At 46.4% G+C, this 17,079-nt stretch overlaps 2 protein-coding genes across 2 annotated transcripts; one reads left to right on the plus strand and one right to left on the minus strand.

Moving 5' to 3' along the window:
- Window positions 1-3,250: 3,250 nt before the first annotated feature.
- LOC136491324 (SUMO-conjugating enzyme SCE1-like) lies at window positions 3,251-10,830 on the minus strand. Its single transcript, XM_066487592.1, has 5 exons — window positions 10,685-10,830; window positions 10,502-10,585; window positions 4,194-4,340; window positions 3,826-3,939; window positions 3,251-3,721 (listed from the first exon to the last, which is right to left on the minus strand). Exons 1-5 carry the CDS (start codon window positions 10,754-10,756, stop codon window positions 3,659-3,661), a joined length of 480 nt encoding a protein of 159 aa, XP_066343689.1. The 5' UTR covers window positions 10,757-10,830; the 3' UTR covers window positions 3,251-3,658.
- Window positions 10,831-11,344: 514 nt separating this feature from the next.
- LOC136493789 (uncharacterized) lies at window positions 11,345-13,284 on the plus strand. Its single transcript, XM_066489939.1, has one exon. It carries the CDS (start codon window positions 11,410-11,412, stop codon window positions 12,865-12,867), a length of 1,458 nt encoding a protein of 485 aa, XP_066346036.1. The 5' UTR covers window positions 11,345-11,409; the 3' UTR covers window positions 12,868-13,284.
- Window positions 13,285-17,079: the final 3,795 nt, after the last annotated feature.

Below are 17,079 nucleotides of genomic sequence, written 5' to 3' on the forward strand. Positions count from 1 at the left end.
TGCAAGCGGACACTGCAATTAGCCAAAAAGAATAGTGCTTAGCGGGTTTTGATGATGGACATATACCCAATAAATAACTACTTATATATATATATATATATATACTCTCTCCAACCTCTGTCTGTATACGACTACCAGTACCAGGGATGCACCACAACGCAGGTTCCCTCCTGATACAGTATATATATCAATTTCCATAGCTCGGTGCTGTAGTAACTGACGTCGAGCTTGACCTCAAGATCTACGGCGTGGAGCTCGGCGTCAATATCCACGGCGCCGAGCTCATGCCACGTCCGTGCCACGCAAGCAGCCACGTCAACGACACGTAAAAAATGACTCTGGACCTCGACGCCAAAGCAATTGGCGCCGAAACGTGTAAGCTCGGCGCCAATAGTCACGGCGCCGAGGTCAGGATCTATTTTTTGAGAGGATACTGACAGGGACGTATTTGTAAAAATCTTAAAAAAAGGCTGAAAAAACAAAAAAAAATCGGTCGAGTTGGGACGCACACGGCCATACGCTGCCGCCGAGCAGTCCCCATCGCGTACGGGCCGGAGCATTCAAGCAGGCGAGACGAAAAGGAAACAAACCAACTGCAGCCGCGCGCGCCCGCTTGCTACAGCCTACAGGCCTTACCGCTGGGTCAGTGGGCCCCGCCGCGCGGGTAAACATACGAGCACGTGGAGTATGCCGTCGTGTGCGTAACCGCCCCGTCTCGTACGTTTTCCAGCGCGTGCGGCGTGCCTGGACGATTCGTGCTGCGGCCTCTGCCTGCTGCCGTCTCCGGTAACGAGTGCGTGCAGTGCAGCAGCTGTTTTTCCAACGACCAAACCCCGTCTTGGCTGCCGTAGCAACTATACTACACTGTACTTCTCCGGCTGTGGTTCCCGTCGTGATTCGTGAAAGAGAAGCCGGCCGGCGGCGACCGGAGGGAGAGGAAGATTCAGGGTTGGCGCGAGGGGTTTGGACGAGCCCAGGACTCCAGGTCGTCTAGCGGCGATTGATTCGTCCCTCGCCCTTCGCCTAGAAGCAGGAATCAGTCCACCGATAGTGAGGTAGAGATTCTTCCGACGCCTCAAATATTCCCTAGCTTCGTCGACGACGGCGTCTACCCACCGCCATCCACCAAATCGTAGGAGCAGGAGCGGATCGAATTCTTATATTTCTATAGGGGCGGCCGGTGCTTTGGAAAGAAATAGTCTCATCGCAAGCAAGTTGCGCGCGTGCTCCCCACACAGCATCACAATCACAAACCATCCTCCCGTTCTAGGCTATGTTCGGCATGAGTTATCGCTGCTGCGGCGGATCTGTAAAGCTGATTTTTTTTTGAGAAAAACACTCTTCCATAATTAAAAAGTAGATCTAATCTCGGCTTATAAGCTGTAGCGAAAAGAGCCCTGCGACTTCTCTGGCAGCTTTTCTCCGCGCATTCTCTCGCCCTCACAACACTGAACTCTGAATCTGAATGCCTTGTTTTTCCCCTGGGAAATTTGTACGCTCTGATGAAGATTATCCAGTACGAAGCAGGATCTACGGTGGTTGGAACAATTAAAAATTTAACCACGCTGGTACTGGAGTACGGCAGTAGCCAGAAAAATTGCACGGACGACGGGCGTAACTGAGGGTAGATCGGCATTCAGGTTAAGTACCATCAGTGATGGTAGCAGTAACAGCACAAAAAGTCGCTGAAGAATTTGCGTGGCCTTTATTTAACAGCCATGTCATTGCGGCATTGCCAACCGCACCTCCGCAGATGAACGCGATAAAAAAAGATCTTCCCCGGTAGGACAGGAGCAGGACTAAAATTGCTCTCGCTTTCCGCGCTAGTAATCTCGCCGAATTGTACCCTTTATCCCGTGTCCTTTCGGCCCCCAACTATTGCGAGAAGATAGAGTGCAGGTGCAGCGCAGGAGCCTGTCAAGATCCTATTCTGTGCGTTTTAGGACATGTTTGGAGCCGCGTTTTGGCTTCCAGAAAGTCACCTGCCAGGCACACAGCTCCGGCCTAACTCAGATTTAGTATTTGACAGCCGGAGTAGTAGTAGTATCTCCGCGACGAGCTGTGCAAGTGTTCGGCAATAAATAAATAAATAAAAACGCACGAGTGAGTCTCAATCTCAAGAGATCCGAAGCCCATTTGGAAAAGTCACCATCGAGTTACATGTGTTGTGCCTTATTCCAGCTCCAGCACGCTACCTGACATTGTGCGGCGGATGTTCGGCTGGTATTAAAGCCGGTTAATAAGTCGGCTGAAGCTGTTTTGCTGTGAGAGAAAAATACCGTAGATTCTAGCTGATAAGTCGGCTGATAAGTTCAAGCGAACATGCCTATTCGCTGGTTAGTTTCTAGGCTGATAAGCCCGGCTGGTGCTGGTTTATTGTGAGAGAAAAACAGTGTTGCCTAGCTAATAAGCCTTGGCTGAAAGCAACAAGCGAACAAATGGGCAGAATCGGCCGCCTAAAATATATAACAATATCCTCAGGAAATTTGCTCGGTTGTCCAGAGAATGAAGCATCCCTTTCCCACTCGCATTTCCTCTTCAGAAGACAGAAATTAACATGGACAATTCCTGATCGGCCGTATCGTGTTTGATTTGATAATGATTCCTAGGCTGGCTACTGTTCATTTTCTAACACGTCCGATAAAATGTTGGGCTCGTTGTTTTGTTCGCTAGTTGTTCAGGAATGTAATAGCCTCCATAAAACCATGACTGAACCATGTACAATACTAGATGAAAATCATGAAAAGATCTGCAGAAGAGCTAAGCTAATGAACATTGTACTGCGATCCGACCGCCAGATGGCTTCAGTGTTTCTTTTAAACATTGAACCTGGTTTTATTTTGTCAACGATCTCTCCGAGTCCTTAAAAACACATTGTCCTGATCCGGACCATCGATTCAGCGATCGAGTGGCTACCACGACCGCCCCGTCATCATACCCTCATGCGCGCACAGCTTGGTCCTGCACTCCTGCACAGCATCCACCCACATACACCGAACCGGATCCTCACCTGCAATAACATAACACGCGCGATCCAAATTCAGAGCACCGAATTCAGAGCACCAATGGGGGCAAGGCATATATGTACGTGTGTTTAATCGCTTTCAGTTGTTTCCTTCCTCACGAAATGGCACCCGTTTGTCACTGTCCTCTTGGACTGGCCCAGGCTCTTGTTAATTGATAGGAGTATGATTAGCAGCCTGGATCCAGCAGGGAGGGATAGCCAAACTGAAACAGCGCATTTTCAAGAGCCGGTGCAAGTACAGAAGCAGAATTAACAATGGTGGAAGCTTTGTTGACTTGGAACCAAGAATGGTGGGTCTCCAAGATTGTGAGTTCGATAATTGGAAGCACCACCAGGCCCGCCCACTCAGGCCTCTCTTTCACCAATTTGGGCTGGATCTATTCTGACTGAAATATGGTGATCCCTTTCACTTTTCATGAAACAGTTCAGGCACAGCAGAACAAAAGCCTTTCTAATGTTTAACATAACTACTACATAAGTCATAATAACAGGTGCATAGGATGTGCTCAAAGTGCGTCTTATCAGGATCACCGGACTTTACCCCCTATGGTGAATAGTACGCACAATTGCGACAGTTTCCAACAAAATCAGCAATGGTTAGCTGCTTGAATCTTTCACGCGGTAAGCCCCTGGCTACACAACTGAAGGATAGCGCTTCGCCTGCTGACGAACATGATCCTTGTACTTCGGCATATCCTGTAAATGCCAGCACAAAAGAGCGAAGTGGTAAGGGCATGATCAAAACTAGAATTAAGAAAGTCCAAGCCTATCTCAGTTCAAACAAGAAGTTACATAAACACCTTCTTGTAGAGCCGAAAACATATATCTTGTGCAGCAGAGGCTGGGTTAGGGTTATCAAGTAGGTCTTGAATGCCTATGAGAATTTGCCTCACCGTGACAGAAGCCTTCCACGCCTGAAAGAACATGACTCATGAAGGCCATGCGATCATAACTGCATGGGGTACAATCAACAGATAAAAAAAAGGGCGTACCCAGTGCAGAGACCTTCCGCTCTGTGCGGGGTCTGGGGAAGGGTGTCAGTGGCAAGCCTTACCCTCGCCTGTGCAATGCGAGGAGACTGCGACTCGAACCCGGGACCTTCCGGTCACAGGCGGTAAGACTCTACCACTTGCACCAGGCCCAGATATGTGGATAAAAAAAATCTTACACTGCTAAGTATTGATAGGCACACTGCTCCGGTAGGGTAGACATTGACGTGAAAGAATCCTGCTGGAAACTTGCAGACGGGAGGGCTGCTTGGGTAATCTTCAGGAAAATGCAGAGTCAAGGGGAAATATCCACCCTCCCAGTCAGTCTGCACAAAGATGGATCAAACACATAATTTAACTTGTGTTCCATGATTGGGATGGAGGGCTATCGAGAACGAGTGGAGTGTGACAATTTGCTGTAGGAGGATAAAACAATTAGACAAGACAAAATTATGCAACCAGTCAATAACATAAAATTGGTTGGTCAGCATGTGCACCGCAGAACTATTGAAATGTGAATATAAAATATGAATCGGCACCACGAAAAATGGACCATAACAAACTAAACTACAGTTAAGAAACATTCCCGTTGACTGCTGTCTAACCTTTCATGGAAAGGCCATAGCTTACAAAATTACTGTTTTCCAGAGTTGTCAACGAAGTAGTAAACAGTTTCAAAAGGCAAAGCATATTTTCCTAACCAGTCTTGAATAGGACTGCCAAAGCATCTCATTTGGTTCTAGGGAGCGAAACCAGGCCGCAATACTATGGTATGTCAGAATATCGGTTGATTCACTCATGCTTCTCTCCCATAAGGGATCCTCATTAGTCATTACTGCCAGATCAACTCATTTCAAATGTCATGCTAAAAATTCAATTAAAAATACTATATGCCAACCAAATAGTGCTCAGATTAACTAAGCAATTCCACGTGGGCACATGGGAGCCTAGTACATATACGATAAAGTGCTTCGTACCTAATAAGCATGTCTTCACACGTACCTCTTCATCATAAGAATAGTTCAATTACTTTCTTACTTCAGTGATATCCTGAATATTCACTACTCAGACTATTTTTTTAAAAAAAATGATTCAACCTGCAATATGTTTTGTTTCTTAAAAAATAACTGCAATATCTGACTTTCTAAACTCGAGTAACTGAAAATCTAGTAAATCATCTATCCTATAGTGTGGGAGGCAGAGAAGGAGATAATGCTGGGGAGAGCAACACACTGGTATTGAGAGCGGGGCTTGTCTCAAATAACTACGAGGCTCTGACTTTTTTTTTCTCACATGCAGGAGAATTGTGCATGATTCCATTAATAGATAGAAAACAGACCAAGCACAAGCGGAATCCACGGCCAGGAACAGCCAAATCTACTCTGTCTACTGCAGAAGTTCCCTCAGTCCCTTGGTCATCCAAACATCAGAGGTGTGCCTGATCTGCAGCCTCCTGAAGCACCTGCCTGACTGATGGTCCATGGCCAATTGGCCATCGAAGGCGCAGCGGTTCCTGTGTTTCTAGACCATCCTTGCCAAGAGGGCACCATGGAATTAAATCCTTTCATGGACGTCTTGGGCACCCGTCATGCAGCTCTTTGCCAACATGCTCGCAAAGGGGCCGCGTCCATCGCTGAACCAGGGCCTGCATTGCATCAGCCCTTCAAACCCGGCCTGCTGTGTGAATACATAGGAAACCAATAGATGCTAGATTGTCTCATTGGCCTGATCACAAGTGCGCACTACGAGGCTCTGATAGAACTCATGTTTGGCGGCCAGGCCCTTTTCTGTATTACTTGTTTGCTGGTAACCCTGAACAATACTCCCTCCGTCCACAAAAGGATGCAACTATCACTTTTCGAGGAGTCAAATAATTTAAAGTTTGACCAAAGTTATATAAAAAAGTACTAACCATTATGATACACAATAAGTACAACAACAACAACAACAACAACAACAAAGCCTTTAAGTCCCAAACAAGTTGGGGTAGGCTAGAGTTGAAACCCATCAGAAGCAATCAAGGTTCAGGCACATGAATAGCTGTCTTCCAAGCACTCCTATCTAAGGCTAAGTCTTTGGGTATATTCCATCCTTTCAAGTCTCTTTTTATTGCCTCTACCCAAGTCAACTTTGGTCTTCCTCTGCCTCTCTTCACGTTACTATCCTGACTTAGGATTCCGCTACGCACCGGTGCATCTGGAGGTCTCCGTTGCACATGTCCAAACCATCTCAACCGGTGTTGGACAAGCTTTTCTTCAATTGGCGCTACCCCTAATCTCTCACGTATATCATCGTTTCGAACTCGATCCCTTCTTGTATGACCGCAAATCCAACGCAACATACGCATTTCCGCGACACTTAGCTGTTGAACATGTCGTCTTTTCGTAGGCCAACATTCTGCACCATACAACATAGCAGGTCTAATCGCCGTCCTATAAAACTTGCCTTTTAGCTTCTGTGGTACCCTTTTGTCACATAGGACACCAGACGCTTGCCGCCACTTCATCCACCCTGCTTTGATTCTATGGCTAACATCTTCATCAATATCCCCGTCCCTCTGTAGCATTGATCCTAAATATCGAAAGGTATCCTTCCTAGGCACTACTTGACCTTCCAAACTAACATCTTCCTCCTCCCGAGTAGTAGTGCCGAAGTCACATCTCATATACTCAGTTTTAGTTCTACTGAGTCTAAAACCTTTGGACTCCAAAGTCTCCCGCCATAACTCCAGTTTCTGGTTCACTCCTGTCCGGCTTTCATCAACTAGTACTACATCGTCCGCGAAAAGCATACACCAAGGGATGTCCCCTTGTATGTCCCTTGTGACCTCATCCATCACTAAAGCAAACAAATAAGGGCTCAAAGCTGACCCTTGATGTAGTCCTATCCTAATCGGGAAGTCATCCGTGTCTCCATCACTTGTTCGAACTCTAGTCACAACATTGTTATACATGTCCTTAATGAGCCCGACGTACTTCGTTGGGACTTTATATTTGTCCAAAGCCCACCACATAACATTCCTTGGTATTTTATCATAAGCCTTCTCCAAGTCAATAAAAACCATGTGTAGATCCTTCTTCTTCTCCCTATATCGCTCCATAACTTGTCTTAGTAAGAAAATGGCTTCCATGGTTGACCTTCCGGGCATGAAACCAAATTGGTTCATAGAGACCCGCGTTATTGCTCTCAAGCGATGCTCGATAACTCTCTCCCATAGCTTCATAGTATGGCTCATCAACTTAATTCCCCGGTAATTCGTACAACTTTGAATATCCCCTTTATTCTTGTAGATCGGTACCAATATACTTCTCCTCCACTCATCAGGCATCTTGTTCGATCGAAAAATATGGTTGAACAGCTTGGTTAGCCATACTATAGCTATGTCCCCGAGGCATCTCCACACCTCGATTGGGATACCATCCGGTCCTATCGCCTTACCTCCTTTCATTCTTTTCAACGTCTCTCTGACCTCAAATTCTTGGATTCTCCGCACAAAGCGCCTATTGGTGTCATCAAAAGAGTCATCCAACTGAAAGGTTGTGTCCATATTCTCACTATTGAACAATTTGTCAAAATACTCTTGCCATCGATGTCGGATCTCATCCTCCTTCACCAAGAGATGCTCCCTTTCATCCTTAATGCACTTAACTTGGTTGAAGTCCCGTGTCTTTCTCTCACAAACCCTAGCCATCCTATAAATGTCCTTCTCTCCTTCCTTCGTACTCAAATGTTGGTAAAGATCCTCGTACGCTCTACCCTTTGCCACACTTACAGCTTGCTTTGCAGTCTTCTTTGCCACCTTGTACTTCTCTATGTTGTCCACACTCCTGTCATGGTACAAGCGTCTATAGCATTCTTTCTTCTCCTTAATAGCCCTTTGGACTTCCTCGTTCCACCACCAAGTATCTTTAGCCTCGCGTCCCCTTCCTTTGGTTACTCCACACACCTCTGAGGCTACCTTCCGAATGTTGGTTGCCATCTTGTCCCACATGTTGTTTATGTCGTCTTCTTCCTTCCAAGAGCCCTCTTTGATAACCCTTTCCCTAAATACCTCTGACGTCTCCCCTTTCAGTTTCCACCACTTTGTTCTTTCAATCTTAGCTTGTTTATCCCTACGGGCACGCACCTGAAAACGAAAATCTGCCACCAAAAGCTTATGTTGAGAAACAACACACTCTCCTGGTATCACCTTACAATCCAAGCATGCTCGTTTGTCCTTTCTTCTTGCAAGGACAAAGTCAATCTGGCTACAGTGTTGTCCGCTACTGAAGGTCACTAGATGAGATTCTCTCTTTCTAAAGAAAGTGTTGGCTATCATCAGGTCAAAAGCTACCGCGAAGTCTAGAACTTCCTCCCCCTCCTGATTCCTACTACCATACCCAAAACCTCCATGAACTGCCTCGAAACCTGCGCTTGTAGTACCTACATGCCCATTAAGATCTCCTCCTATAAAAAGCTTCTCACTACTAGGTATAGCTCTAACCAGGCCATCTAAGTCTTCCCAGAACTGTCTCTTAGCACTCTCATCGAGGCCTACTTGGGGGGCATACGCACTAATTACGTTCAAGACCATATCACCAACGACAAGCTTGACTAAGATAATCCTATCTCCTTGCCTTCTCACTCCCACCACACCATTCTTGAGGCTCTTATCAATCAAAACTCCTACTCCATTTCTATTCGCGACTGTCCCTGTGTACCAAAGCTTGAAACCTGTATTGTCCACCTCCTTCGCCTTCTGACCCTTCCATTTAGTCTCTTGAACGCATAATATATTTACACGCCTCCTAGTCGCGGTATCAACTAACTCTCTTAACTTACCTGTAAGTGACCCTACATTCCAACTACCTAAACGGATCCTAGTTGGTTCGACTAGCTTCCTTACCCTTCGCACCCGTCGACTCAGATGCAAAGACCCTTGCTCATTTTTCACTACACCCGGGCGCCGATGTAGCGCGCCACTAAGGAAGCGACGACCCGATCTTTGGTCACTTGACACCATGCCCAGATCACGACACGGCGCGTCACGGGGGTGACGACCCGGCCCTTGCCCATTTAACACCATACCCGGGTTCCGATATGGCGCGTCGCTAAGAGGGTTACGCCCCAACGATTTTCTTTCGGGTTTCATCTCCATTAAAGTGGCTAAGTTTTTACATTGGCTCGCCACGCCTAACACAACCCTCCTCCTTTACCAGGGCTTGGGACCTGCTATGCTGAGACACCGTAGGCGCCCCACCATAGGCGGAGTTATACACAATAAGTACCACTAAATTAATTATGAAATATATTTTTGTAGTAAACCTAGTTGAAGATATAAATGTTAATACTGTTCACTATAAATTTGGTCAAAATTAAGCTAGTTTGACTTGCACAAATCCCATAGTTGCACCTTTTGCGGATGGAGGGAGTACTATCACTATCTTTATATAAAAGGATGACTAGATAATCTGGAAAAGAAGACAAAATTGGAAATAGAGATACCAACCCAAACATACTAAGAATAGCACTATGCCTATATTAGTGAGTCATTGTTCTAGCCGAATCTGATTTGGCTGCTGAACTAGGAAAATCCAACTCCTTTCTATTCCAGCGCCAATGATACTTACTTCTGAATTTCCTGTCCATAACACAATCGACCTCCTTAAAAATAAAACATGATCAATGAATGACTTGATATCCTACGGTTCCAGACAAAGAGTTTCTTTGAATCAAAGATACAGAGATACATTATCATATGGAAGCCAGAATCTAATGAGATTCGAGATTCTAACTTGTGTAAGTCTAGGAATTCGAAAAACGGAAATCTTGTCATGTTATACCCTTTGCATGTTTCTGTTTTGGAAGAACACGTTGAAATAGTTCTTTTTTCTATGAAGACATAGTAAATCAATTAGGAAGCAGACCCAAAAGACCTGACTTCTCTGGTAAAGGTACTGCTACAGCACACACAGTAGCCCAACAATGTTGAAGCTGAACCTTAGGACGAGTCCTCCAAAGAGGGCCTCCATTGTACAATCAGAATACAGTGGCACTTGTAACCAACTGGAAAGAAGACATTTGGTCCCAAATAATGAAACACAAATATATACTCCATCGAGTTACTCCAGAACACTAATAAGACTGCAGCATGAACATGCTTGCACGATTATGCTCCTCATATTCATCTGCCAACAATTAACAGTACAAATGCTCCACATGCAGTGGTTGCAAGGGTGCGGCGCAGTCCAGAAGCTAGGGTTCTGGATCAATCTATGAAAAAAACAACTAGAAAAAAAAGGCAGACCAGCTCAGGAATACTCAAAAGCATTCTACCTTTACTAGACAGATCGTTGTCCTCTTTTCAGGTAGGAGAAAAATGGAACCATATGCAACGCAACAATCCGAAAAAATCAAACAAACCTCGTGTCGTGTGTATCCTGATATTGCCAAACACAAGGAGCAGAGAAGATCTAGGATGGGGACTAGGGAGTGAGTTTTGGCTTACGCCCTCTTTGCCGGGGATGACGCACTTCCAGGCCATGAGGTTCACGGACCCATCCGGCAGCGTCTCCGGCTTCGCCACGAACCCCTGAAGGAATCAAACAAAGAACAAACGCCCCAAAGATTAATAACGGCAAGGAACTAGTACAGGCGCGGCGAAGCAGAAGCTCAGATCGGTGGCGCGCACATAGGGGTGGCTCTTGCGCCACGATTTGCGCTCCTCGGCCAGTCGGCCGCGGGCGATGCCACCAGATGCCATCCCACCCGACCTAGCGTTGCGCTCTAAAATTTTGGGGCTTATCGCGCGAGCGGGGATGTCAGTGGATGGGTTCGGCTTCCGGGCTCTGGGTTTGGCTTCAGCTTGAAGCAACAGCGGCTACAATGTCAGGCTGACATCATCACTTATTTTCCGAAGTCTCTAGCAAGGTTTCAGGATTTTGTTCAAACTTGGACTACCCGTTTAAACGGACCAAAAATTTCATAACTTTCCGAGCAAAAACAAAATTTATATGAATTTTGAGTATAAAATAGATTTTAGAATTTTTAATTGCATTATTTTTTCCAAGTAAAAATATATTTGGATAAAATTTAAAAAAATAAATGATTTTTTGGATACGTTTATCTGATTTTCCTCCTTGCATTTTTCAACTTAGTGTGATTTATCTCATCTGATGTTTTGCCACATCAGCAAAATCACCGTCAAAATCGTTCAGGGTGCAAAAACACTGGTTTCGTATATCAGGGAGGAAAACATATTTCTTTGTTTTAAAAGCTCCTAGGCCCATGTTAACAGGCAGGAGGTAAGAAACTCACTGTTTTGATCAAGGCCCAAAACCCCAAGCACCGAAAAGCCCATTCGTCTCACAGAACAACCCACCCACCAAACCCCCCGGCCGGCGCCCGTCCCCACCGATGGCCGCCGGCGAACCTCCCGCCCCGCGCGCCGCCGCGGCGCCGGGGCCCGAATCCGCGGCCGAGGCCGAGCACCTCCTTTCGCTGGCCGAGTCGGAGCTCTCCGCGGGCCGGCTCCGGGCCGCGCGCAGGCACGCCCTCCGCGCCTCCCGCCTGTACCCGTCCTGCCCGCGCGCCTCGGCGGTGGCCACCGCTGCCAACGTGCTCCTCGCCGACGCCTCCTCCCACCACGCCGCGCTCCTGCTGCCCGAGCCCGACGACCCCGACGCCTCGCCGCTCTCCGCCTCCGAGCTCCGCCGCCACTTCAAGTCGCTCGTCAAGTCCCTCCGCGTCGGCCCCGACTACGCCGCCGCCTACCCCTCCTCCTCCGCCGCCGCCGAGGAGGCTCTCGGCCGCGCCACCGAGGCCTACGAGGCGCTCACCGCCCCGCCCCCCGGGACTTTCTGGACCGCCTGCGCCGGATGCCGCCTCCTCCACGAGTTCGAGCGCAAGTATGTGGGATACCGCCTCATCTGCCCCTCCTGCCGCCGTACCTTCCTCGCCGTCGAGGTTCCGCCTCCGCCGGAGGCCGAACCCCCTGCCCTTGCGCCTGCGCCTCGGCGGCCGGCGGCGGCCAAGAAGCCCAATACGGAGAAGCTGGAAATGACGCTCGCCGAGATGCAGCTCCAGCTCGCCAAGAAGAGGAGGGGCGCAAAGGCTTCGGAGAACTCTTCCCGAGACTTGGTGGTGGTGGATGATGATGATGATGAAGAGGAACAGGAGGACGGCGAGGAGGCTGAGGCGGAGAACAAGCATTCGGACCTGATGGCCGTGGAGGACTCTGACTTCTACAACTTCGACGCCGACCGCGGCGAGAGGTGCTTCAAGAGAGGCCAACTCTGGGCTTTGTACGCCGACGCCGACGGCATGCCACGCCAGTATGCGCTGGTGGATGGGGTGCAGCGAGGTACCCAATTCAGAGTGCAGATACGGTGGCTGGATGGCGAGGAGGGGAAGCCATGCGGGCAGTTCAAGGTTGGGAGAGCAGAGACCGTGGATTCAGTGAACGTCTTCTCCCACCTTCTGGCCTGCGAGAGGGCGGCGAGGGAGGTGTACCAGGTTTATCCCAGGAAGGCCTCGGTTTGGGCGCTCCATGGTGGCGAGGAGGGCGATGCGGTGAGGACAAAGTATGACATTGTGGTGATGCTCAGTGGTTACGATGAGCGGTATGGTGCCAGCTTCGGGTACCTGGAGAAGGTGGAAGGCTTCAGGAGCATCTTCACACGCCGGGACATCGGAAGCCATGCTGTACACTTCCTTCAGAAGGATGATCTTGGGGTGCTTTCGCATCAGATACCGGCCAGGAAGGTGCCCAAGGGCGAGGGATCGGCTCTGCCTCCTGGGGATTGCTGGGAACTTGATCCTGCATCATTGCCTCCCGAGTTGCTGCACATCGAAGCTGTCAAACCACGGGAATGATCTGGTTGTGGTGTAAACGGTTGTTGCAGGTGTTTTAGTTGATAGGATCGGCTGTGCATATAGCACATAAATCGCAGAGGAAGGCTCTTTGTTTGTTCTGCCATGTCAAATGGTGTGAGGATGAGTCTGATTTGCCAACTTTAGCTGGGCATTGATCATGTTTATGATCCTTCTTCATGTAGTTTCCTAGGTAGCATGATGAAACTTGTAGGCATTTGAGTTTCAAGTTCTGCCACCCATGATGTATCACATGAATGATTTTTCGGTATTGAATTGTTGGCTGACTATACACTACTCTGGTATATGAATGATTCTTATGATCTTGTTCCGCCATATTAGTACTACTAATGTATTTTTTAAACAAGCATATATTTGTTTCTTTTGTATCCAGATTTTCTTCAGGTGTATGAATAGGGCGGCAGGGGCTGATTTTCTTGGCATGTTGGTGTGTAGTTAACAAGGAAGTTGTGATGGTAAGCGAGCAATGCTATTATAGTGTTATGTAAATGTAACTAGACTTGTGACTGCATCTCATGGGCAATACAAACCCCTTCATTTGCTCCAGTTTCAAATCACAAATGTCAATCAAAGGTCAGTGCATGAAATGCTTTGCCGAAGTGGATTTCAGATGCTTCCAGCCAGAACTTTCAAGCCAGCGAAATCAAGTGAATTTAGAGTTTTTTTTTTAAATTCAAATAGAACTAGTGCTGCTACAGAGTTGACTGAATCTTGGCGGATATAGGAAATGGGAAAACAATTTGATCGACAGAGGGCATCCCTGCATTTGAGATTAGGCTAGCAACTTTCTACTGTTTTTCTTCTAAAATGATCTTGGAGCCATTTGGATCCCTTCATTTTGGAGGAATTGGAATCTACTTAATAGATTAGGCTATTTGGCTTGGAATTTGAGATTCCACAATTTTTCAAAGTTCACGTATAAGTCTATCTCAAATTCATAGGGTAGGAGATGAAAATCGTTTCTATAGATCACCATGCCATGTTTCTACTCCGCAACTTATACCACTCTCTTCAACTTGCTTCCTATAGTAGAAATGCAACATATAAGCATCTTCCTTGCATAGCTAATAACAGTATACGAATATATCCCATATATAACCATATTAGCTTAATTAATATGTGCCTAAATTATAATTTATTAGAACGAATTCAATTCCAAGGATCCGAACGGGGCTATTGTTATTTAGAAGCAACCTTATGGCTACATTTTTTCCGTAAAAACAGACCTTTTTCTAATGGTGTTTAGAAACAACTTTAACCGCACCTTTTATTATTAGGATATGGTTACAAACCTGGAGTGTGCAATGAACGTACGAATCATGAAAGTAAACCTCTTCTATTGAGCCTATATTTTGAAATTGATGATCAAAGCTTTAAAAGTTCGACTGGATCTTGGTTTGAGCATATGTTATTTTAGTATTTGGCTAAGGGAAAAATGTTCTACTTGCTCTTAATAAGGCCTATAAATTATCATGCTAATTAAAGGAAAAAATAAAGTCATGCATCAATGGCACTACGAAAAAATAACACAAAATATCTCTATACCTATTTATAAATTGCTACTGCCATCATGGTAAAAATAACTCAAAATACCCTTGTACTTATTTATAAATTACATACACTGCCAATCATGGTTTTCTACATCTTGCATCTACCATTTTTATAGAAAAAATGAAGCTAAATATCAACAAAAGAAGACAAAACATATTTAGTCAATGTATAAGTCCATTACACACATGCATTTAATGGAAGATGACCGAAGAAGATCATGAAAACATAGAATAGCAGTGAAGCATTATGACCGAGACAGACGCAATATCAACGAACAAGACAAGCTCAATGACAAGTATATATGACCACTGATATCGATGGCATTGCAATTGCAACACTAGGCTCAAATGGCCATGGCTCCAAGTCTGACTAATTTAGTGATGATTGTAGTGCAAAAAAAAAAAAAAAAACTAAGGGCACCTCCGATAGTAAAAGCTAGCTACCTGACTTTTAGATATCATCTCATCTTTTATACATGTATAAACTGTTCTTTATATTCTCTCTCCTTTCAAGAAAAAGATATATGAGATATATATATCCCTAGTGTATTGGGACACACATTCTTCTATTCCCACTAGTTCAATTTTTTTTTACCTCTCTCTCCTCCACGTGGCATCTAATATCAGCTTAGAGGTGGCTATTGGAAGTGCCCTAATATGGAAGCCCTAGATTTGAATTATGTCTATCAAGAGAAAGCGTACCATGCTATATAATAATAGTAACAAGAAGACGAATAGTGAGGATGACTTCAAACTGGAAAAATAACCCCACGCATCCCAGCCCCTGCGTCGCTCCACCTCTGGGGCGACTCGGGCGGCCGGCTATCTACCGCGCCGCCGCTCCCTACCTTCTGCCCCTGTGTAGGGTCGAGATGGCGACTAGAGGGGGGCTGAATAGTCGTTTCTAAATTTAATCGCGCCGGCTAACCGAAACAAATGCGGAATTACAACAATCGGTATAGCCAAGACTACACCCCTCTATCGAAGTTCACAAGCACATTATAAAGATCCTAATTAGGCAACAAAGATACCGGGCTAGTTAGAACTCACCTATCCAATTCTAGGTGTAAGGTCACACAAACCTATGTCACTAGTATTTTACACACTGGGGAGCTCCTACACAATTCTAGTAAGCAAAAGCACAAGCCTCTTAAGCTCACTAGCAATGCTTAATAACAAGGCAACCAATGCTAAATTAAAGAGCGCAAATACTTAGCTACACAAACTAAGCAATGTGACTAACAAGTTACACAAACCGAATTAGCCACGCAAGGGAGCTACTTCTATACTACACAAGCAAGAAGGTAACTAGTGAGCTACACAAACTAACTAATTACAAAAGCAACTACACAAGCACAATGTATATGAAAGTAATTATAAGCTTGTGTAAGGGGATTGTAAATCAACGGGAAGAACAATGTTGACATGGTGATTTTCTCCTGAGGTTCACGTGCTTGCCAATATGCTACGTCTCCGTTGTGTCGACCGCTCACTTGGTGGTTCGACGGCTAATTGGCACCACCCGCCAAGCCCGCACGTCGGGCACCGCAAGAACCTACCCTGAAAGTGAGGGTAACTCAATGACACACTCAACTAGAGTTGCTCTTCGCGGCTCCCGCGGGGCGAGAACAATGCCCCTCACAAAGCTCTTCTCCAGAGCACCGCACAAGCTTCTTGCGGGCTTCGATGGAGACCACCACCAAGCCTTCTAGGAGGTGGCAACCTCCAAGAGTAACAAGCACCACCGGCTTGCAAGACGACCATCTAGTGCCAAGCACTCTCAAGCTAGAATCGCTCACTCACTCAATCGGATGAACACTATCAATCTAGAGCGAGTTAGAGGGCTCCCAAGCACTCTCAAGCATGGACACAAAGTCCCCCAAAGTGCTCTACCTACGCCATGGCCGAGACCACCTTCTATTTATAGCCCCATGGGATAAAATAGCCATTACCCCTTCACTGGGCATTTTTCGGGATGACCGAACGCGCCGGTCAGATCGACCGGACGTACCCTGCCAGCGCCCGGTCGCGCTACGCCGTTTCATCGCCGAGTTGATCCACATCAACTCCAACTTCATCTCCTTTGTAAATATGCCAACACCACCAAGTGTACACCACCATATGTATATGTGTTAGCATTTTTACAATCATTTTTCAAAGGATTAGCCACTCAACTTGCCACGCCACTCGATCCTAGCGACGATGCAAAGTTAGATCACTCGAGTGGCACTAGATGACCGATATGCAAACAAGTTTGCCCCTCTTGATAGTACGACTATCTATCCTAAACCCGGTCATCAACTTCTCTACACATCTATGACCGGTGAAATGAAATGCCCTAGGTTATATCTTTGCCTTGCGTATTCCATTTCATCTCCTCAATTGTTGATGCAACACATGCACCAACCAATCACCAAATGATATGACCCATTTCATATCATCACGTGACCGTATTGGTTCATCGATCTTGACTTTACTTGCTTTTCACCGTTGCCTTCGTCCATTGGTGCCAAGTCTTGCTCAAGCTTCACCGTCACGCGGTCCATCGCTCCAAAGCCTCCGACTTGCCCTTCACTCTTGCAACCGGTCCATCAAGCCAAGTCTTGTCTTGATCTTCTCCACCTTGATCACATGACTCAATGTT

This window comes from Miscanthus floridulus, chromosome 11 (assembly GCF_019320115.1).
Source record: "Miscanthus floridulus cultivar M001 chromosome 11, ASM1932011v1, whole genome shotgun sequence".
NCBI classification, from domain to species: domain Eukaryota; kingdom Viridiplantae; phylum Streptophyta; class Magnoliopsida; order Poales; family Poaceae; genus Miscanthus; species Miscanthus floridulus.